Below are 24,637 nucleotides of genomic sequence, written 5' to 3' on the forward strand. Positions count from 1 at the left end.
AGCAAAACTATATTCTTTTAATTCAATGTCATTGTACAAACCCAAATCATTCCACGCCTTTCTACTTCTTATCAGTTTAGCATAATTAGCTACTGGCTGAATTACCTGCTGGGTTTTTGCTGTTTGGAACATAATGTATTTTCCCTATATTTATGGCAAATGGTTTTGAACCATAATTTGAACCATGAGCTAATTGGACATTATTATTTCTACCTACCAAATACAGTTTTCCCTCTGTTTTCGCAGGGGATCTGTTCTGGACCTCCACCCCCACTCCCGTGAAAATAGAGGCTTGCACTTCTTCAAGCCCCATAGGTTTGAATGGGATGCAGTGCTGGACAAGCGTGCCATTGTAAATAGCAAAGGTCACCCCTCTGTGCATATTTAAGGATGCGGATCTCAGATCTGTGAGTTAGGAGGGGCAACTGTATATTCTAAAATAGCATCATGGAAAAGCGTCCATGTACAGTAACAGGTGAAATTATATTTTTAAACTCTTAACATCATTTCTCTTTGAGCAGTTTGAAATGGGAATGTCACAAGGTTTTCTGTTGAAACGTAAGTTATGTTTGCAGACAAGAGTGTGCTTGCAGTGACTCTTCAACAATGCTTGCTGCTGCTTTTGACAATTTATACTGTAGCATCTCTCATTTTTTACTAGCCTTCCCTCTCAATTCCAATGTAATTGAATGTTGCTTTAAAAAGAAAACAAAGATGACATCATGCAGATTTGCTATAGACTGCAACTGATTTACTTAATTTGTTCCCCGCATTTCTCCTAATGTGAGACCCAAGACAGCTCATAATATAAATTAAAACAATTTACAGTTAAAACACTGGATAGCAAAAATGTTTTAAAAACCCTTCAACAGTCATATTAAAAAATAATTTTAAACAGTTTAAAAGGCAGTTAAAATATAGTAAGTCAGTACAATTAAAAGAGCTTCTACAATGGAAAATTGACAGCCCAAGTTCTGGATACCCAAAAAGATCTTCTTCACTTGCTAGTGGAAAGAAGTCAGAAAGGGTGCCAATCTAGCCCCCTGTGGGAGGGAATTCCACTTAGATAATATCAAAATGTGATTAGATAAGTGGTGGGAGGACAGGTCTATTCACAACTATCAGCCATGTCAGCAACTTGGAGCCTCCATGTTTATCAAGTCACCTCTAATAACCGAATGAAAAGAGTCCAACAATGGGGAAAGTCTTTTGCCTCACCTTCCTACTGTTAGGCTTCCCAGAAACAAATCTTTTAGGCAAAGTGAGGCAATCACTTCCATTCTGGGGACAGTGATGGTACCCTGCTTGTACATCCTGAACTCACCAACCATTTCCTTCTTTTGGAAAACAATAGGCGCTTATGCAACATAATCCGCTCTGCTGGGCTCTATGGTGTTGTTATTTATTTATAAATAAGTCATTTATTTATATAGCACCATCACTGCACATGGTATTTCATAAGAAACAGAATAAAAACAAACAAACAAACCAGTTCCCTGCCCTCAGGGTTACAATCTAAAGACATAATAGATAAAGAAAGGGGATGGCAGTGGGTGAGAAGATTAAGTTGAGCAGAAGCTGCCTCTTCGTCAGGACAGTGACAACTAGGATGGACAGAGGGCCTTTCATCTTCATCTGGGCCTAGGCATAGTGGAATTGTGCTCGTCTCTATTTCTCTCCCTCCAAGGCCAGGGCAATGGCAGTTGGGATAGAGGTAGGGCCTTTCATTTGCTGGTGGAACTGTACCTGCATCTTCTTTTCTCCCTCCAAGAACTTGATCCCTCAAGTGTGATAGAAATTACGTATCACAAGATTGAAATTACGTATTGCAAAGGTTGAAGTAAGTTTTAACTGACAGTTAAGTCAGATTCTTCCTGTAGGATGTGGAGGGGTGCCACCTTGTCGTCCACATCAAACAGTAAAGTGCCTTGGGTCACTCCTGCCCAGAAATACTATTTGAACCAACTAAGGTTTGGAATGGGATATTGGTACTACTTCAATAGGATAGACACAGTAGAACTGCTTTTATAAGCAGAGATAAGATATTGCCATGTCTATTTTTCTTGACATTTTTTTGTTTTTTATTTTATATTTGTGATATAACTTAACTCCAAAATAAATACAACTCCCCACACAAAAGAAATCTTTTTGTGCTTGTGTGTGTGTGTGTGTGTTTAATTTAAACCACAGGTAATTTATTCAGATGGTATAACATCTAAATTCACTCACCTACAACTGCCTTGGCTTTCCCTTCATGAAAGGACCAAGCAAGAGCTAGTGCTTCATTAAGGCATTCTTGTTTCAGAAGATGATCTATCCTCTAAAAGTTAAACATATATGAGGAACAATTCTTACCAATTATGACAGATAGTGAATTAATGTGTTCCATTTAGGATACTGATAGTGTGTGTTTACAGCTCTTAAACAGAGTTTTAATGATTCTATTTGGGGCTGAAACAGACAGCCCTGAAGGAGCAATGTCATGCCACCCCTTTGATGGCTGCGTTGGGGCCATGGCAACCATATGCCATACCCACAACCCAGTGTTTTCCCGTCTCAAAAAGAAGCAGCAGAAAGCCGCTCCTTTTTGAGCTAGGAAAAGGCTGGTTTTGCCACAGCAGTAGTGGCTTTTCGGCATTTCTGCAGTGCAACACATGTAAATGCTGCACAGCTGAAATGCTGTGAAGCTGGTGCACATGAAGTCAGCCATGTAGCTTCCCAGTGGCGTGGGGGCATGCACTGTCTGAATGCCATGTCCCCACACCACTGGAAAGCTGGTGCTTACTGACCATCTGTTTTGGAGCTTAACAAAAATTATAGAATGTTTGATTAAAACAATTTTTAACATTCACCTCTCTGTAAACCTACTACCACAACTTATGTCAGGTTACTAACTCACTCAAAACAAGAAGATGCATAAATCCATTTGATAAAAGTTGAGTAGGAAAGGTCACCAAATTATAAAATCAAAACAGTCACCATTTGATTAATATGGAGCAGTATTACTGTATATACTCATGTATAAGTCTAGAAATTTTAGTCAAAAAATTGACCCCAAAAATGTGAGTCAACATATCTATGAGTTAATGTAAGTACTGTAGGAACTGTACTTTAACTCTTATTTTAAAAAGAACTATCTCCTGATGAAAGACAAGAATGTAATCTGTCCTGGAAGCACTGATCCCTCTCTCCTGTCTCTCATCCATGTAGCCTTTAGTGTGAGCACAAACAGTTAAGCCTGCTGGAATTTTATAAGTTCTTTGGCATTGGCTTCCTTTGCTTCATTCTTTAGATCCTTTGTTACATGCTCCTAAATTTTACCCTCGACTTAACCATGGGTCATATCAAAATTCATAATTTTGGCCCCAAAACCTGCCCTCGACTTATACATGAGGTCGACTTATAGTCGAGTATATATGGTAATTACCTTATGATGACAGCCACAACATATTATTTATTTTAAATCCTATTTTCTCTTTTTGCAAAGATGAGCCTTAAAGGTAGGTTAAAATTAATTTTGAAGCATACAAAAACACGTATAGAAACCATCTTACAATAACACTGTAGCTAGAAATACAAAAGGCAATAGTATCTAAGATTAGTTAAAATAGTCATGCCCACACCTGGATAGCTGCTTCACCATTTATAGATTAAACAGGGTGGATTTTATAAAATAGTGTGATAAATTCTAGCAGAAGGCATGTCACTTAGTTATTTTTCACCTTTTGAGAGTTTATTTCACTGTTAACACACACCTAAATAGTATTAATGAGAAATGAATAAAAAAGCTACTTTTTAAAAAGTGACGATAGCAACATTCATGTTTAGACAGTGATGCTTTAGCATGTTGACTTGATAAAATTATACTAAAGAAATCAGGATATTGATTTTCTTGTCAATAATCTGTTCATCTAATCTGAGGAACTGTGCCTTCCTGGCAATTAGAAAATTAAACACATTAATAAGCTGTCTCTCTTCACTCACCTCTCTCCAACTCCTCAGTGTCATCACATGAACAGACTAAAAGCAGAGGAACATAAAAGAGTAATTAAATTACAGTTGCTTATTTAACAATTTATTACAAATTTCCATAGTAGCACAAACAGGATGGTGAACCAATATTTAGGCTTGCTTGAGCCACAACAATTGTGTGACAAGAACAAGCCACAGTGAGCCTCAGGTTCACATGCTCTCCTTTCTTCTTGTTCTCTTACTTAAGTGGTTTTCATTAAGAGTTCAGAAGTTTTTATTCTTTGTGAGCCAAGCTTGTTCTGCTGTTCAAACCAGTCAAGATGTTCATTTTAACTATGACTTGCTTGAAATAAGCTATAGTTTGAAACTGGCGTATGAAGCAGAGTTGTTTAATCAGAATTTCTTTTACAAACAGCTTTTGGCTAAAACTCCCAAATATATATATGCTGGAGGGTTAGTGAGTTGTAGTCCAAAACAACAAAAACATAGGGCTGGAACAGATCGGCAAGTTAAGCCACCTTCTGGGCAGTTTGGGAGCACAGAGTTTACATACCGCATGCTACCAAGCTACCCAGAAGCTGCCCGGTCAATCACACAGGGGCAGCTTCAGGAAGCTCCAGCAGCGTGGCATTTACATGTTGCATGTCGTCAGAGCATCCAGGTCGCTAAAGGCAGCTTTTTACTGGCCCAAATAGGAGTGGGTCTTTTCCACTCCTATTTAGGCTGCCTCCAGGGTGAATTGGGGCCGCAGCGCGTGGTTGCTGTGCCTCCAGAGCAACTAGCTCTGGGGAGATCCCAATCTGTCCTTTTCCAGCCTTCTGTTTTGGCCCTTAGAAAAGGTTGTTCTGGTTAAATAAACATACCTTAAAGCTTAGAGTATATGAAAAGCAGTAGTTAGTTAAAACCAAGTCAAATATTCTCATCTCTTTATTCAGACATAGCAGGGAACTCTGATTTAGACAAACCAAGGGGCCATTCAGACTACCTTTTACCCCAGATCCCAAACTGAATTAAAAGGGCAAAGTTGATACTGGCACTGGCGTTCCCACAATTCGTTCAGTGCTTTGCACACTAGCTCCGAGGCAAATCTCTCTCAGAGCGGGTTTTTCGAAACCAGGCAATCACCTGCTTCTTTTCAGAAAAACCAGGGCCAGGCCAATGTGAACTTGGCCCCGGACATGTTCAGGTCATTTACAGGGAGGGATTAAGTCCAAAGGGCGGGCAGAGAGTGGAACATGCTTCCCCTCTTGCATCGGACACCTCGGCTTTTTTATTTTTTTTACACTTGACAGCTTATGCGATTATGCCTGTCACTCAGGGGTCTCCTATCCCTTGCCTTCCCACAGTTCCTCTGCACATCACTCAAGGGGCGAGGGAGGAAAGGGAATCCCAGGGAATTCCTTTGAAAAGAAGTCCAGGGAAAGCGGAAACTGCTTTGGGAGTAAGGCAGAGGAAAAGGTGGCTGTGAGGAGGAGGGAGCCCCTCATCTCACTGTGAACTCTTGGAAGCCGCTGAGGGAGAAGGTGCCCTATTCATTGAAGTCTGCTTGAGCTCCCTTGAAGCAAGGCTAGGGCATTCTGGGAAGGGGAGTGGGACCCAGTCGGAACCTGCTTGGGGCTCCCTTAGAGCAAGACCAGAGCATTCTGGGAAGGGGAGTGGGACCCAGTCAGAGCCTGCTTGGATAATTGGCAAGCCCCTATATGGATAACGGAGGGGGGGGGGGGAATCCCTGCCTATTATCCATATAGGGGGCCGCTTGCCAACCGCCGTCTTCCTTCAGCAGGAGGAGGAGAGAGGAGGGGGAGGAAGAGGTAAGGGAGCCCCACAGGCAAAGGAGGAGGGAAGGAGAGATGGCATTTTGGGATGGCAAACAGAGGGAAAGTAGAGGATGCAAATGGGAGGGAAACCACTCAAAGGCACACAACACATGCAGACACACAAGTTGATAGAATATGCGAATGCTGCAGCCAGGTGTTTTTTTTTAAAAAAAAAGGAGGGGGGAAAGCACCCATTCCATTGGCCAATGGTTGTAGCAGACATCACCTTTGACAAAAGCGGAAATGATTTTGATTGACAAGAAAAGAGGCTACATTTTAAAGTGCTACTGCAAATGTGAACTTCAGCGGGGCAAATTGCATCAATCAAGGTAAAAGGTAGTGGGAACTTCTTTCCGAGGAGACCGGCTTACTGAATTAGACCCAGTTCCACCCAGGGCAAATTCCCCATTGAGAATGGGGAATCGAACACATAATAGAAGGGGAAATGGGACATACATGGTCCAGCACCTTTTCACAGTTTTCTAAATTATGATTTATGAAGCTTTAAATGATAATCTGAATCAAGACACTTAATTTTATGTTCCCTTATTTCCAACAATTACCACAGATATATATAGAGAGAGAATTAATAAAAATATATTCAGTGCTTTTTAAAATATGTCTTACCTTTGTACCTAAATAAAAAATTTGACCACCACAGTTGCTGATTGACTGGTAGCAAGCCTTCTCTCCAACCAGTGCCTACAAGATGAAGCATTTAGATTTATTATAAGAGTACAGTATTGGTTTGCTGTTCTTTAAAATAAGAAAACATAAATGAGAAATCCTGGGCAATGAAAATGTGTGGCTGGAAAACCCAATGGTTTCTTCTAATTCTTTGTCAATTTGTCACTTATATTATTACATAAAGCAAAACAGGGTATTCAAGATTTATTTGTGTCACATTTCAGAAATGTTACCCCAGTACACCATGAGGAGATGGGGTCAACAAGCCCATTACTATTTGTCAACTAAGTTGGATACATCTCAGAGTTTTGTAACTTACAAGTCAAAAACATGAGCAAATATCTGATTTATTTTTAACGAACAAGTAATGAGGGTGGGGGAGACTAAGGCTATGTTTTACAATCCTGTGCAGTAAATACTAGAGAAAAGCCATGTTTTTTAATGTACATTAAAAGAGTGTGCATGTGTGTGCAAAGGAGAGTGATGGCAAGAATTTAACAAAGGCTATGGAAGTGTGATGCAATCTACTTTGTCAAATGCTCTTCCCTATCAAATTAACATGTTCCAGTTATTCTTGTACATTAAAAACAAAGTTATTTTTGCAAGCTTTCCCTGATTACTGGAATATAACATCTATTTCTTAGACCACATAACAATTGTATGTAAATTTGTACATATATTTTTCAGAACACCAAGAATCTAACCTGAATGGCTGCTTTGTAGGTCTCCACATTATTAGCTATTTTTTTGATGTCACAGTTATACAAGGCCCAATAGAACATTACTAACACCACACAGAATATCCTGGAAAACTCAGATCTTGGAATTAATTAGTAGCAAATAACTAGTTACTTGTAACTAATTGCTTTTTTCTAATAACTTCTTAACACTGCAGTCATAAATAGGTGATAACGTCACTTTTTTGCAGTAGTAACCTTCTGGCTATTTTTATAGTTACAGCAATGTAGCTGAACTAAATAGGGGAGGAGGAATATCACATGCTTCAGGTGCTAGTTTGTACTGTGCCATACACTGCTGCCATATGCTCCGTTTTGGGTGTTAATGCAACAGTAAGGTGGCACATGCTTTGCACTGTAAGCCAGCATTGCAGTATTCAGGTTTGTTTTTGTTTTTTGCTGTTTAAATTAGCCAAAAAGGTTAAAAACTAAAAATGTAAAGATAACTAACCAAAACTTTCAGGGACTTTGGAACTATAACTGTAACTAATTACTTTTTAACAGTAGCTTTATGAGCTCTGAGAAACTTATGATATCAGCTTTATGCATAGACTAAAACACTTGAAAGCTAGTTAAATGGCCTTGGCTGCATACAAAATGTTCATGCTGCTTCCGCATATTCCTGACAGCAACTGGTACCTGCATGAAAATTAAATGCGACTGGGCCAACATATGCAGTGAGGAGTTTTGAAATGTTATGGATGCATTTCCTGCAGCAGCCATGTGACAACCCTAACATAAGAAAGTAAAGAGATAATATTTCTGTACAAATATACATAGTATATCCATGCTTACAGTGAAAAGGATTTTGTAAAAGATTGTACTAAGCAGTGGTACAGGGAAATGCCTGGCCAACATTTGCCAATGTCTGTTCACTAAACAATCTGTTCTAATAATCTCAAGATATAATATAAAGAAAAAATAGCCAGGAAGAGCTGAGACTTTATAAGAAAGTAGCATATAGGCCATATCGCACAACATTTTCAACAGAGAGTCAATCATTATTGTCAACAGCCTTTCTTATCCTGCTTCCCACCAGATGTTTTAGGCCATAGCTAATAACATTACTAACCACTGGCAACATTTATATAAAAAATAACTAAATAGAAAAAAGGACACCAAAAACAAAATAGACATTGCCCTTTTTTATACGCAGATATGTTAACTTATTTGCTTGCTATTTCTGGACAAACCATGTTGCAGATAAGAATCCTACCAAAGCAAATGTTCAGTCGAGGATTCTACCCATGTTAATTTAATACACATTTTATATGACAGTACCAGTGCTTGGCTGACATTTCCTCCTGTTGCCAGTGACTTGAAGTGGCTGCTATTGTAAACTAACTGAACTTCTGAGATTTCCACAGTCTCAAGCTCCTCCTGTGTTTGACGATCAATCACATGCAACTTTTCCACACTGTCCAGAAGTACAACTGTGCGGGAGTTTATCCACTAGAAAACAATCAAAGATAGCAAGTACCAGCAATTAATATGCACAAGTGATATTCTAGGCTACTAACTCAATCTTCCAAAATTCTCATATCCAAGTAGAGTCATAACTCAGTTAATAAAGCCTATGACAAAAAAAGCCTCTTTTTACAAAGCTTTTTTTATGGGAATCCAGTCCAGCCCACCCCCAGCCCTTTTTATTGTCTTCTGTCTAGCTGGAAGGGTTTTGTTTTTGTTTTTTGCAGCATTGACATTGGAAGGATGGTGAAGGAGGGCTGGAGAAACATAGACTTTCAATACTGCAGAAAACAATACAATAAAGTTTGACCCAGGAAAGAATGGCATCCTAATCTAGGTGATTCTACTATTGCTATTTGTGCTTACCTATAACAGGAAAGGTAAAGAGCAAGAATAGTGGGGGCAGCAGCAGACTGGGGGCAAGAGCATCTGGGGGGCAGCAGAAGTGGCTCAGGGAGGTGCACTCGACTCTCCGTTGCACTGGGAGGAGGAACCTACCAGGGTATTACCCCTCCTGTGGGGTGTCACCTGGTGCAGTCCACAAACCCCACACTCCTTTATTAACCTTTATTTATAAAGCACTGTACGCGCTTATACAAAGCGCGGGATGAGTCCTTCCTGAATCTTCGTTCGCGAAGCAAAGCCAGAGAGAGATAAAGCGCTGTAAATTTACGCAGCGCTGTACATACAATCTTTTTAATTGGACAGTTCCCTGCCCTCAGGCTTACAATCTAACAAGACACGACACAAAAGGAGAAGGGAGTGGTGGTGGGGAAGGGACCTCTCTAGTAGCATAATACATATAAAGTACATGGCAATACAGGAAATGATTCAATAAAACAGGCAACAAAAGAACATCAAATAGCAAGTGATGCCACTGGTTGCAAGTGCCACCATTTTTGACCAATCATGAAATAATGACATCAGACAACATTAATTGGGGTAAACAAGGGCCATCTTTATTGGCCTAGAACGAATTTACATGTTTAAGGCCTGGGGCTCAGCAAGTAAAAAGAGAGGAGCAATCTGATTGGGTCTGCCTAAGGCCCAGACATCCAACTATGACACTTCCCCAGCCAACCCTCAGGCAAAACACCAGACTCTGAGGGTAATCCAAGTAAATTGGTTGCTATCGTGGATGGTCATCTTTTGAAGGCCAAACATAGAGGGCTCCTTCCTGAGCTCTATGACTTTATAAGAGAGAGCAAAGCCCCATAGCAGCCCCAAAGACCAACACCTTCACAAAAACCTTGTCCCAAGCCCTGTGGAGGCAGCTCAAGTCCAAACCTCCACCACAATGGGGTGCCAACTTGTACACCAATCTAATATCTTTCCCCCCACTACCTGCCCGTGGAAACCTATTTACTGACCCCACCAGATGCCAACTGTTAAAGTCAGAAAGCCAGAAATAATCCATAAGAATGTGTGAAGGGGCAGCCAGACCTGAAATAGACTTGCCAGCTGCCACCTGCACATGATACCACTTGACCCTAATGGTCAAGCGCACAGTATCCTGGTCTCCATATGGAGATTTAAAAAAGCCGCCTCACCCACAGTGGCGGTCACTGTACAGTTTAGTGACAACAACCTGAGAGAAATAGATTCTTGCACCTCCTACTTGAACATAAGTCATGCCATTACTTACTGTAAAATTTATGAGGTCATAGTGCAGATGTAGCTGTTTTTGCTTGGTAACATGTATTGCCCCAGATTCATCTCTTTTTACCTGATAATGGAATAAGAAAATTTACCCTCTTATATTCTAACCTCTAGTATAATAATTTATGAGTCCTTTTTGCAATCAGTGTTTGTTGTCACAGCATTAAGACAAAATCCAAACCACTTTGACCAGTAGGAAAAGTAAGATATGAATTAAAAACCAAGATATTACATCTTTGAAAGAAATGAAAAGTTCAAAATACCAAGAGACAATTGTGTCAGATGAAACAACAAACTATCCAAAATAGACATTATTCTGGTTCTTACTGACATATTCCAGCAGCCTAATCTTGTGGTTGACAATTGATTTTGCTCTGTTAACTGCAGAATTTTCTATATACATAAGAAATGAAAATCCAATTGTAACTAATCATTATTAACAGCTCTGCTCTCTTGCTATTTGTGTAAAGGAGAGTAACTCTTAAAAACATTAAAATGAAACTCAGACTGAACAATTAAACTAGTACCTGTCAAATTCTGGATGAATTATACAATGGGAGGCTTTTCTCTCTCTTTTATTAGACAATGAGCACTACTAAGGTTTTTCTCTTATTGTTATTTAATCCCTCTGACAGATTCCTTTACTTGCCCTGTATCCTATACATACTATGCTAACATTTCATAAACAAACAAAATCATTCATTGATATGTGATGTGATTACTGATGCAATATTTTTTAGTATTACCAATGGAGAAGCACTGAATAAGACAAATAAGAAGAAGCCAGCAATTTCATGGAAGATAAGGGTCTCAGCAGCTACTAGTCATAACATACATTTTTCCTCCAATACTAGAGACAGTATGTCTCTGTATAACAAATGCTGACTATAATGAGTAAGAGTACACTATTCATAATTTGGGATAGGGTGTTTTTTTATCACAACATCCATAATTTATCAGCCAGCATGTCCTTATGTAGTTGGGAAAAAATAACCTTTTCAAGCTCTGGTGGTCAGTAGGAAAGCCAAGTAGAGAATGGGATCACAGCCTGTTCCGGATGGGGTTGCTCTCCTTCTGAAAGGTCAGGCTCGTAGCTTAGGGTTGTTCTTGGACCCAGCACTGCTCCTGGAAAGCCAGGTTGCTGCCGTGTCCAGGAGTGCCTTTACTCCATTTCAACTGGTGTGTCAGCTGTGCCCTTTCTTACGGAAAGCAGATCTGGCCACTGGGGTTCATGTCTTAGTAACCGCCCAATTAGACAACCGTAATGAGCTCTATGTGGGCCCTTTAAAACCTATTATTATTATTATAATTATGATTATTAAAAGTGTTCGGAATCTGCACCTGGTACAAAATGCAGCAACCAGACTGGTGTCAGATGTGCATTTTAGAGACCATATAACACTGATCTTAGAAGAATTTCACTGGCTTCCAGTCTGACTTTGAGTACAATTCAAGGTGCAGGTGTGGACTTCCAAAGCCCTAAATGAGTTGGGGCCAAGTTATCTGAAAGACCACCACCTCCCATATGAGCCTGCCAGAAATCTGAGCTCTTCAAAAGGGACCCTGTTGCATGTCCCAATGCATCATGCAGTTAGGTTTGTGGGTACACATAACAGGGCTTTCTTTGCATCACTGCCTCAATTGTGGAACTCCTAACCAGGGAAGTTAGACTGGTCCCATTCCAGTAGGCAGACAAAACAATGCTATTCTGCATGGCATTCCGTGAAACTGAATGAAACTGCATGAAGCCGCAAGGACACCCCTTTCCAGGCCGCAGGGAAGCGGCATTTTGCCACTTCCCTGAGAGCTGGAGAAGCAGCAGATGAGGGCCTCCAGGGCTGCTGCTGTGGCCACTGAGGCCCCAATCCGTCGGGGAAAGGAGCGAGTGCAGGCCGCCCCAAAGGGGCGGTCTCTATCCCACCTGAGTGTGTTTTTAAAAAATTTTTACTTCTGTGTTGTTTTAATTGCTTTTTATTTGTTTATCTCCTTGTGAGCCCTTGTGGGCTGGGAGGTGATACAGAAATACTTTAAGGAATAACGAACAATTAAATCTGACCTAGCATACTTCTTCCTATGTTTCTAATATAAATACACTACAGAACACATTCTATCAAAGCTTTAAGAGATAACAATGGTATTGAGATGCCACTGAACTGATAAGGCTACAACAAAATATTTTTTTCAGCTGATTAACAAACATAAAAACTGATCTTACAAAATCTATCTCACAATAGAACTGTTTCCACCCTATGGATTTTGTTAACCAATGACCAACCACACTACAGGAATAAATACTAAAAATATAACCTCTCAGCTGATGGACAACATGAATATTACCAGAAGGAAATGGACAACGTCTCCTCTACAGAAGGCAAGCACAGGATTCACAGATGTTTGCACAGCAACAAAATGCCATGCCAGCAATGGAACACTGGATGGGTCCATCTGAAAATAAGAACACTCAATTCTTTGTGTCACATAATTCAACAGGGGAAAAGTATTAGCTGTAAAAAGTAAGTATACTGTTAGCCTCAAAATCAAAAGTACTGGTCCTGATTTACATAGTTTCGCTTGAGGAAGACTTGTTGATTTATCTTATTGTTTGATTTCTTGTGAACAGGTTATATATAAGATATGCAAAGTTTGCAGTTTACAGCTCAATCAATTACAGAGGTGCCTTTAAGCCTACTAGAATTAATAGGTTCACAAGTATCTAACTTCATAAGAGCAGGCTGTCAATCAGGGGATCACAGAGACTCAAAAATAATCTCCCTACTAATCAACAATAAATCCCAGATGAATATGCAAAACAACCAAGATATAGAAGTAAATAAGGCATCTCACAACAGGCATGACTATACATTTTTGTACAGATTGGCTTTCCATGATTTTCAGAAAAGTTTTTTGCTTCGATCACTTTCCAGACTCTCTTCTCACAAGGAACTGGGAACCTCCAAATTCATATTCTTATTGTGTCGATTCCATCACTGTATAGAGTATAATGCACAATGCTGCTGTACCTCCAAATTCATGTTCTTATTGTGTCAATTCCATCACAGTATAGAGTGTAATGCACAATATTGTTGTAACACTGTGGAAGGCTGTTTTAGATTCCTGAGGCAGAATATTTAGATTCCTAAATAATCCTCATGCAGAAATGTAATGTGAATTTACTTACACGACCATATGGGAAAGTCATCCACACTTTCAAAGATGGTTTCAGTCCAATGACAAGAATCTGCAATTAGTAATATATATAATTATTCCAGAGAGCCAGCATGGTATACTGGTTTGATAACTGAACTAAGACTCTGGAGACCAGGGTTTGAATCCCCACTTGGTCATGGTAAGCCACTGGATGACCTTAGGTACATTACACTTTCTCAGCCTCAGAAAAAGGCAAATGTAAACTTTGCTCTGAACAAATCTTTCCAAGAAAACCTCATGAGAGGTTCACCTTAGGGTCAGCATAAACTGGAAACAACTTGAAGGCACACAAGAATAACAATCATTATTACTACATCTTATGTTTCTAAATATTTGCCAGTTTTTTTTAATGGAATGTCATATATAGAAAGCAGGTCACCTTTGTTAAAGAAGCCATTGCTAGCAGAGAGTACTGAGTGATGGGATGGTCTCTCAGCTCGGCCTTTGCATGCAAAGGTTCAATGCAGCAAACTTCTCCCTTAGAACCACTGAACAAGCAGCGTGATTCACATGTTCTCACACCCATGACTCTCCTGAAAGCAAAGCACAAGACAACAACTCAGTGTGCAGAAAACTGAGTGTGGGGATGGGGAATAATGAGATACTTTAAATGTGTTGTGTAGCAGTCCAAGTTAATGTAAAAATTGCATTTGCAAGTTCAGCATCAATAGTATAAACCAAAAGAGTATTTGTAATTTTGTCTTCAACAGCTGTTCTTCATATAGTCCCAAGATGACCCTGGGCAATGGAGCAGCTACAGAGAACTACTGATAAGAATTAAAACATGTTCAGGAAAAATTATTTAGCAGTACAATTTATATTGTTGTTTTTATAGGTTTATATAATATAAAGCTGTATTATATTCCATTATTGTCAGAGTTTTACTTTCACTGTTATTTATCTTAATCCATTGGGATGATAGCGATAGAAATCTAAAGATGATCTGCTTTCTCATCATCCTTAATCACAAGTGTTTAACATGAACCAATTAACTCCTTTCCCTGAAAGTGACATGACACCAGAGTAGCTATCAGTATACCCCCCCCCAAAAAAAAATGTCAAGGAATCCAATGCAAGGCAACTTGATATGTTATCTAACATATAAACCATATCTGTATCCTCACAACAATCCTAGGTTAGGCTGAGACAGAGTGACCGATGAAAAGCTAGTGATTGGCTTGCAGCTGAACAAGCATCTGAACATGGATCTCATCAGTACTAGCACAGTCTGTCTCAAAAGATCCAACTAATGAAGCACCCTGCTTTCTAATTTGAACAGCAGGATATCACTGAGATCAAGATTGGAAGACAACAGTCCTTCTGGCTTTTTACTCCCCAGGAATTGGCATTCAGTCAACCATTATTACTAAATCTGGAGATTTTGTAAAAAATGCCATTGTGATTAACTGCCAAAAATCAAGTAATATGTTACCTTACACAAATATGCCTTCTACAAGAATGTTTTCTTCTACAAGAACATATTTTCTATGAGAATATACCTTCTAATATGATCAGAAACCTCTGCTGTCTGAAGCAGATAAAGAACAAAAGAGGGACTCTCAGGAGAATGGGAAAATATTTTACAGTGAATTGATCTCTTTAATCTCTTGAGCATAATGTGTGCTTGGAATACCACAAATTGTCACATCTCCTGCATTTGGGGAAACTGTGGGGTCAGTACACTCAGAGTACAATGGGTGAGCATCATGGTATCTCCACTGTCAGATAATCATTGGCTTGGAATACTGCACCTCAAGTTCTTAGAAAATATTTCAATCTGAAGTCATAGCCTTATATTTTGTTTCTCTTATAATAAATACAAATATTCTTACTTGAATGACAGTTCAAATACTGAGCCTCCACTGTCGTTGCAAATTGCTAGAGTTGGATCATCTGTAAACTGAATAGAACATTAATTCCCCTCCCCATGAAAATGTTTGCAGTAATTATTAACAATTACTAAATAATTCAAAAATAATTACTAAACAGGAACATTACAAAGAACCCTCATTTCCCCAAATTTTAAAGTATCACCCACTTCCCTGTTCACTAAGATTACATTCTCTTATTTACTCAATATTTCACACTACCCTAATCTAACTCTAATATAGCACTGAATCCTTTCTGAGGTTCACTAATTTCTCTCCCATTTCCCTCCCATATGTTTCCTTTCCAGTATTCTATACTATAAAAGCCAAAAGTAATTGTGTCAGGTCCAGGAGCTACTTTTCTGTCCTGGAACTTCCCCAGTGGCTGCACAGACTACTAAAAATGTCCAAAAAATGAGGTGGTTAGAAGACCATTCTATCTTTGAATAACGTGTATTTTTAATGTTAAATTGCAAGACTCTCCAGTTCACCAGTTCAAAAGGGGAACTGCTAATCTTGGAGGCTTCCCAGAGAGGCAATCTATATGAGGGGGGGAGAGAAAATGGTGCTCCAGGGAGCCTAACAAAGGTTAAGGACCACAAAAGCAGTCATGGACTTCACTTTGCTACCTGCTAGCTGTGACCAAAAACAACAACAGAAACTGTTTTAACTATGCATAACTTATTAGAATTGGGAAGACTTACAGTATTTATTTATTTCTGTTTATTTATTTATGCACTGCTAACACAGCTTAGAAAAGAAAACAAATAACTGTAAGCTGCTCTGATAGCCTTGGCTGAAGAGCAGGGTATAAGTTGTTGTTGTTGTTGTTGTTGTTATTATTATTATTATTATTATTATTATTATTACCTTAATGTGTAAAATTGCGGTTCCTGGAGGATGAGCATCTGTTATGGATCTCAAAAGCTTTCCACTGGCCAGATCCCACATGGTAATCTGTAAGTAAAAGACTAGAGATTCATTTTTTCAAATGGAAACCCTTCCTATCGAAGTATGAAGACAACAATGAGAACTTTGCCACCAGCTCCCCTGTTTTTCTACTTTTCAGGTACAGAAAACATCTAATATTTTATACATTTTCACACAGTAATGGTCCATGGTTTGGCAACTTTGAGCACCCTGCAAACCTGCCCCCATTTTCTGCTGTCTTTCAGGGTTAGCAGAAATTATGTTTATTATTATTTGAGAGTTCTACTGGAAAACTGGATATAAAATTTGCTTTTAAAAAGGAAATAAGAGTTTTCTTTATTTGTCTTCCAGGCTGAACTTAGAGGACATAATACATTGCTATCATGCAGAAATGAAAGTTAGATTTTTCTAAAAGGAAAATTAAAATTTCTAGGATTAAAGTTAGATGCAACAGAATACACACATTATAGCTGAATATTAAGATGACAAAAATAATGACTACAGATTTATCTGACTTTAAAGCGGATGATGAAGTCATGCACATAGTTAAAGATTTTCTGTATATTTGTACACTCATAAATCAAAATGGAGAGTAGGCAAGAAATAAATAAAGAGTGCTGGTAGCCAGCTCACACAAAAATGCTCATAAATTGAAAAAATGGTTAACAGCAGAAACTTTACATTGAAAAAGCACCTCACCACAGCCAAATCCTATATACACTTAACTGGAAGCAAGTTCAACTGAAGTCAGTGAGTTTGGCTTCTAAGTAAGATATATAGAACTGAGTAGGATGCATAATAATATTACCTGTCCTTTTGCAAAACCACACAGAAGTCGTGAACAATCATTGTTGATACTAAGAGCAGATATAGCCCCATATTGTGCTCCAACTGCAGTACTGCCCAAACAAAGCCGAAGAGCCTGGTTAGGATCTAAACAAAAAGTAAGCTCAGTTAACCCATGGGTATTAAGTAACACAGATTAGTACTTCAATACTGGAAACAACATGCATTTTCAAATTGGCTCAATTAATCCTTCACATCGCTTGGATAAATGACAACATGCAACAAGCTCACACTCTTTCCGTTTGCATAATCATAATTCCCTATTTCTCTTGATTTGGGTAATATTAATGGTGAATTGCTATGTATTTTATATGTATTATCCTACTAGTGAGGCAGGCTAGCTCCACAGGCGTCCCTGGAAGACGATTAACAATCCATTAAGAAGCCAAGCCCTCCCTCCAGTCCATCTGCCTTGGTCCAGGCCTCGGAGGTAGAGAAGAACTGCTGGCCCTCATCCCCTTCCCCTCCACCACTCCCTTCTCCTTTTGTGTTGTGTCTTTTTAGATTGTAAGCCTGAGGGCAGGGAACCATCCAATTAAAAAGATTGTATGTACAGCGCTGTGTAAATTTACAGCGCTTTATAAATAAAGGTTAATAATAATAATAATAATAATAATAATGAATTTCACTTACTGGAATATGAAGTGAAATAAGCTCTAGGGAAAAGAGCAGGAGGAGGAACAAAGGATATAACTTTTAAATTTTTAATATGAAGGTGGAATTACAATCAATACAGCTAACACAACTGAGAAGTGATATGTTCAATGTTATGAAAGGAACCTCAGAATGTGGACATGAGTTTTATTCCACTTCAGTCAATCATTTGTGTGCTCAACTATTTGCTATCCTAGCATGTTGAATCTAGCAGGGAAGAGAAGTCTTACCACATCCAGGAAGTAAACATTTCCTTGAGAGAGGGAGTAATCTCAAACACTTCAAAAACAACAATAATCCAGTTTCTCCTGAAGCAAAGCTAATCTGAACCCTTAAGATGCTAAGAAATACAAATCAGGGCCAATATCCTGGACAATATGACTGTGAGACTGTTAGTTAATCAATTCTTTATTGATTTATTTTATTTTTTGGCTCAATTCCAGTGAAATTTGGTTTTAGGATAGGAATTGCCTTAGTCACTCTCTGAAAGAACCTGCCAAGAGAAAATAGGGCAGTATTATTTGTTCTGCATCTCTCCATAGATTTCAGTGCTATAAGAATTCTCCTTGACAGATTCTCAAAGATGTGTATAGGAAACAGCACTTGGCAGTGGTTTTTCAGCTCCTTGGAAGGATGACTATAGGAGCTGGTATAGTAGGTTTATTCTTTATGTTTGTGGTATCTGTGCTTTGAGGTTCCCTAGGGTTCTATTACAGTATTTCCTCCCATATTGTTTAACACCTACACCAAACTACTGGAATAGGTCATCTGGAGTTTTGTGTTGAGTTGCCACCAAGATACAGATGATGCTCATCTCTTTCTCTCAGCTCTGCTCCACGTGCCCTAACCAAACACAGTCAGGCAGGTAGCTATGAAGAAGACAGTTTTCTCAGTAACGTCACAGAGCAGTTTGGTGCCTTCTTCATGGTCTTCTTTAAGCTCAAATAAAGGCATTTTTATTCACCCAGGCCTTTTAAATAATCCTTGGGCTCTCACTGTTTTAATGTTTTTTAACTTGATGATATTTATATGGTGTTTCTGCTGGAAGGTAAGTTTCTAATGCTGCTTTTTTACTGTTTGTTATTTTTAATTTTTAATTACTGTATTTAATAAATAATAATAATAATACATTTTGTTTGTATCTTCCCGCCTCTCCTGATTGGATCAAGGTGGGATTACAGCAGAGTTTAAAAATACAAATACATTTGAACATTTTGTTACTTTAACCTGTAAGTCATCCAAAGAAGAGCCTCTTAAATTCAAATTTAATCAACCAGTAAGAAGAGAAAATAAGTTGAATAGAACCAAGAAAGAAGAGAAAGATGAGAGAGAGGCTAGCTAATGAGGCCAGCATAAAATACAGTAAAAATAATAAAATAATATTTGAAATGCTTCAAGAAAAACCATATATTTCACAAACTAAAAATTCAAATTGTTGAAGAATAATAAAAAATGAGTAAGAAACACCTAAATTATCACCTTTATAACAAGAACAAAACTCCATCAGGATTAAGAGAAAAGATGAGGCCAAACAAGCAAGACACAGGATTAAGTTTAAGTAGCAACCACCATGTCTCTTCCTTCCCCCCTTCCCAATGCTGTGTCTAGAAAAATATGACAGGTGAGTCACTGAGATGTAAAGTCAGCTGTTACCATCACAAAGCACAGTAAAATAAAATTTTATAAGGCAGAAAAGACCTGCTGCCACTCTTCAAGATGAACAAATCACTACACCTCACTTGGAAGCAAAGTTTCATGTGCGCATCCACATTCAGAAACTATGAGGGATAGTATATTGATGGTCATTTCATTCTTATTTCAAAAAATACAGGCAAAATATTTCTTTGTTCTGCAATGAAATTTCCTAATAGACAAAATTATTTCCAATTCTAAATAGACAAATTGCCATAAGCTGCTATATCATATGCTGTGAACTCTATGAACCTGTGACCTTGAATTATAGCCTTGGTCCATAATTGTAAAAATTTCAGAGTGTTATTTATAATGTGCAGCTATTCATGCAAATTACATGCACAAACAGTACTATACCTTTGCCTTCTCAGTCCATGAGGGAAAAAGTCAAAGGAGGAAAAAAAGCCAGAAATCAATACAGAAGAAAAAAAGGAATAACATATTGTTATTTCCAATAAGACATCTCTGTTCAGCAGGATGTTCATCATAAATGAGTTCCTGCTGGGTTGGTAGAAGTGGGAGGTGGTGACCATATCAATTTCTTTAATACAAGAGGCAAAAACAGTTTTCAAAAGCCATCTTGTGATAAGACAAGAGGCACCTTTCTTTGATTTATAAACATTTGTGTTCCAATATTTTAAATAGAAGAAGCCAGCAAGTTAACATGATCCTAAATGAGAAACTGCAATAGTTACAAAAATATATTGTATTACTTACATGTGTTACTTTCTAGTAAGCCTATAGTACCAAATTACCAGACATACTGGTACTATTTGTATCACCAAATGTATTTTAAACCCTAATATCTTGTTGAAACAGAATGAAACACAGTTTTATAGACTATTCCACAGAAATAAAAGTCAAAGTGAGTTTCTAATATTAAGCAGTATGCTTACTTACCAAATATAAGTGCTAGACCATGGGATGTTCCCACTGCAATGAGACTTGATACTGCCTAAACATACCAAAAGATGGGGAAAATTCAGATTTAGAAATGTCAAGACACTCATAGCAGTGCTTATAACCCCAATGGATGATTAGGTATTGGCCATGACAGTCAATTTTGTTATTCCCCCCGGCCGCCTCTGTTGCTTTAGGTCTAACTGTTTCTGTTCTGTTAAAGCAGAAAGTAAACTAGAGGTCATAGGGAAACAATGTTTAAGAAATAATGTTTTTTTTAAAATGCAATTGCAGATGTGGGGGTGCAGTCTTCTGAGATCTGCAGAGTGGTGTGTACAGCCCCTGGTCTTCTCCACTCTCATAGGATATTGCAAATCAAGTGAATATTGCAAATTAACTGTGGTCAGTGCATCGTATCTATCCTTGGTTTTGTACAGTATTGGTTTTAAATTGCATCTCTTACTAACTCTGCATATTAAGGCAAACAAAGTAGTCTCAGAAAACAAGGAAGGCATGTAAAAATGTAACACCTAGGAAAAATGCATACTGAGTACAAACATAAGCCACAAAATATTATAGAAATCTTTACAAACTTACTACTGCAGTGGGTAAGCCAGCATCCACTTTGGCCTAAAAGAGAGAATATATAACTAAAACAATGCTTGTTAATATGTTATAAATGAGGACAACAAGCTGCCAGGCCTATCATGAATTTGAAATACAATATTATCTGCATACCTGAGGCTTCCAAATTTGTTTTTCAAATCCACCTGTTTGTGTCTCTGCCCAAATCCTCTAGCATAAGCAGAAATCATGACACAAATATGTTACACACATCCCATATGAGGAGGGTGAAAATTAGCTGGTCACAATGACTTTGTATGGAGCTCCTTCCATTCCAACGTAGATTGGGCTTGGACCAAAATATGTCCAAATGCCTGGGACAGAATGCATTTATCTGGGGTTTAGGGATCAGGATACGGCATCACACACAGCCTCAGCCTCCTTCTCCGGGGGTAGAATTCAGAGATATAACTATGTTGGCCTCGGATACCAGTATGAAATGGGATCATGTAGCACCTTTGAGACTAAATGTATGAGGAAGCAGACCATATCTGTGAAAGCTCATCCTACAGGTTTTTTTTTCACGCAGTCTCAAAGGTGCTACAACATCCCTTTGTATATTCCTCCTCCTGGGATTGTCTTTATGCATCTTTATGTTCTGAGGCTTAGCAAGATCACAATTAGCATTCCTGGTTTCAGCACCATCTCTCAGCCTGGAACTGGAAATTTCAAGGTGGTGATCTGAAGAGAGCATAGGAAACTTAAGCACTAAACTGTTTAGTTTTTTTTTAATCTGATAAAATCAGTATGTCTTTCTGTTTAACTCTGTCCCTAATTTTGTTTTTACTTCCTCCCCTCCTAAATTCCAAACCCTTTTCCTTATCTCTTACTGGATCCTGGGCTGCTAATTCCAACACCCTTACTGTTTCTGACCACATTATTTTTCAGCAGTGGCATTTTTAGCACTAATCCTTCCACTCTATTTTCACTGGAGTTTAAAAATATTTTCCTCAGCACTGCCTCAGAGAACAGACATGCCTCTCAATGTCCAATTGACAGATATTAATTTTGTCTGTAGTTTTCGCTTTGACCTCCTGATTTGTGGCTATAGTTGCAGTTTTAAATCCTCACTAATTAGATGACAGTCACACATCAATTTTATCAGCATTGCATTCAATATTTTTCTCTTCTTCTTTTGTGTCTCAGCAGTTATTTTCCTGCTCAGGTTTTGAAAGGATAGAATAGAAAAAAATAGTCCTTGATCTGTTGGCAAGGCAGGACTGAAAAAAACTAGGATCATAGGATCCTATAAATACAAAGTTTATGTCAGGGATGTATGAACCTGCACCATTTGTTCCTAACTGTAATCAGCTAACTGTGAGAATAGCACCATGCTGCATAACAATTCCTAGCTGACTTTGAATATTTGACACACCACTGGACATGCAGATTTGTTTTTGTGCGACAAAACATTATCAGAGCACAGCATATGTAACTTGGATACAGATATAACCATGCAAGTACAAAAAATATAATCACTGCATCTATACCTTTTAACTGCATATTCACTTAAGACTTATAAAGCACTCTTCTTTGCATTGTGCTAAACATCATACCACTTACCTCCCCTACCTCACTCTTTAAAGGAGAGTGTAAAGTTACTGACTGACTCCAGCCTTTCATTTGGACAGGGGATGTAGCTTGCTAATGTAGGAGTTTAGTTGCCTTGCAAAGAGCAAAGATGGCAACCCATCCAGCAGCAGGAGGAAGGATTCTTCCTCATTTCAAAGGTTGTCTTTCTCAGAGTGCTGTTTGTCCAGAATCAACTAATTCAGATAATTGTGTCTGGGCATATAAAATTTCCCTTCTTTTCTTAGCAATCCAGCTTTCACTCTATCCTAAATGTTCCCCCTTCCCCCCTTCTCAGCCAAGCCCAAAATGATTAGAGATACATATTGAAAAGTTATAATACTTATTATCTTCCTGAATTAGAAGTAAATGCAACATTGAGATAACACATGAAATGTGTCACTTTTTGAACAACCCTCATGGTAACAGTTGGATGCACACTTATATATGAAATATGTTGCCTCAACTACATCTGGGGAAAATAAGGCATACACTCAGTAGTTACGGCACACTGTAACTTTGGGGTAATTCAGACCAAAATCCTTTTACATTCTGAATTCTACCCGTGGACCACAGTCCCTCTTATATATCATCTACACTCTCCATTTGCCACAACAGACAATCTTTAAAAAAAGGGGGAGGGAGGTACTTACTGCTGCAGACACTATTTGTGCAGAAATTCCTTTTAAAAGTGACAGCCGTATAACTGAGCCATGAACAGAGAAAGAATCACGAAGCTTCTTCTTCCTTTGTAAACCAAGAACATATGCTTTATTCTACATGAATAACTACAATGCTATATGCTCCAATGCTTTCACGAGAACTATGACTTTTTAAAAAGAATGCACACAAGATAAAGGAGAAAAGAACACAATTCTGTGCTGGGGATCAGCCAGCTGGTGGGCTATGGCAGGGGAGAAATTGCTCCGTATGATGTTGGGACGACCATACCTCATCCTAACTATGGTAATACTGTAAGTAAGTAAGTAAATAAATAAATAAATAAATAAGAAATTATTTAGAATGATAGAAACTGCAACCAGCATTATTTGGAGATTTAAAAGTTGCCTATCCATGGGTTACATTAAGTCTGATTAATCTGATGAAATGCCATATATGCCAACACTATGGAAGAGATGTCAGTGCAATACCTTACCTATGTAGATAGAATACTCCATTGAAAGAATAACTGAAGTACAGAGAAGTCACTGCTGGCACAGAAGACAAGTTCACTTATGCTATAGCCCATGTAACGTCATTCTATGTCTCCTGCTAGTATGCAAACCCTTGTGTCCCATTTTTTAATCCTATATCCTATACAGTGAACCTACTGGGGTCACTTTACCTATGGTTGCCCTTATTGTCCAAGCTTTTTTCTGAAGGGAAGAGTATTTTCCTTCCAGGATAGCTCTTGAACATTTTATTCCAAGGAGGGTTGCAGGGACTCTTTGCAAATGTAATGTAAGTATTATATGGGTTCACCGTCCTTCCATGTGTTTTATGCTTCACAGAATTGTTGTTCTGGCACACAAGTGAATTTGAATTCTGCCCTGAATGGAAGCCTGAAGACTGGCAGTAGCAGGGCCATTGATAGCTGAGCTACTGGAACTGAGGGGGTAGGAAGACTTCATTGTTATCATGCATATTGTGCACGTACTGATGTGGCTGTGCATGCTTGCTGCATATTCCCATCACTCTGAATTCACTGACCCACTTTGTGTGTCTAGGCATCAACAGGTGGGTATTCCCAAAGACCCTGTGGATATGAGGACACATCTGAATCCTGTTTTTACAGTAGAGATTAAGTAGTTAATTGTAAGTAATAAGGAAATCTGGTTTTGAAATAATTAGACAGAGCAACTGTTAGCTTGCATGCATTTGTGCAGAATCTGATTTGTATTTTCAAGATTCACCACTTACAACTGATCCAGTTGGGCCTCTACAATTATAGGGCGGATCATCCCATCATCAACTGGAAATTGGCTTGAAGCAGTCAAATAAAGCAAGA

The 24,637-nt window shown here is 38.5% G+C and overlaps 1 protein-coding gene across 3 annotated transcripts in view; it reads right to left on the reverse strand.

Moving 5' to 3' along the window:
• VPS8 (VPS8 subunit of CORVET complex) overlaps window positions 1–24,637 on the reverse strand; it is a 135,377-nt gene that overhangs the window by 104,087 nt on the left and 6,653 nt on the right. For 2 of the 3 annotated variants that reach the window (XM_089509435.1, XM_089509436.1), the window contains exons 5-18: window positions 23,283–23,376; window positions 21,034–21,066; window positions 20,437–20,491; window positions 17,153–17,277; window positions 16,285–16,371; window positions 15,379–15,446; window positions 13,926–14,079; window positions 13,518–13,577; window positions 12,677–12,784; window positions 10,326–10,406; window positions 8,495–8,665; window positions 6,417–6,491; window positions 3,985–4,020; window positions 2,230–2,320 (exon numbers count right to left, since the gene is read on the reverse strand). In XM_089509435.1, coding sequence (XP_089365561.1) covers window positions 2,230–2,320; window positions 3,985–4,020; window positions 6,417–6,491; window positions 8,495–8,665; window positions 10,326–10,406; window positions 12,677–12,784; window positions 13,518–13,577; window positions 13,926–14,079; window positions 15,379–15,446; window positions 16,285–16,371; window positions 17,153–17,277; window positions 20,437–20,491; window positions 21,034–21,066; window positions 23,283–23,376 — 1,238 coding nt within the window. Of the gene's footprint in view, window positions 1–2,229; window positions 2,321–3,984; window positions 4,021–6,416; window positions 6,492–8,494; window positions 8,666–10,325; window positions 10,407–12,676; window positions 12,785–13,517; window positions 13,578–13,925; window positions 14,080–15,378; window positions 15,447–16,284; window positions 16,372–17,152; window positions 17,278–19,323; window positions 19,386–20,436; window positions 20,492–21,033; window positions 21,067–23,282; window positions 23,377–24,637 lie in introns of those variants that run through there. The other variant, XM_089509438.1, reaches the window with a different exon arrangement.

This window comes from Sceloporus occidentalis, unplaced genomic scaffold (genome assembly GCF_023333645.1).
Source record: "Sceloporus occidentalis isolate IW3139 unplaced genomic scaffold, rSceOcc1.0.p SCAF_2, whole genome shotgun sequence".
NCBI lineage: Eukaryota > Metazoa > Chordata > Lepidosauria > Squamata > Phrynosomatidae > Sceloporus > Sceloporus occidentalis.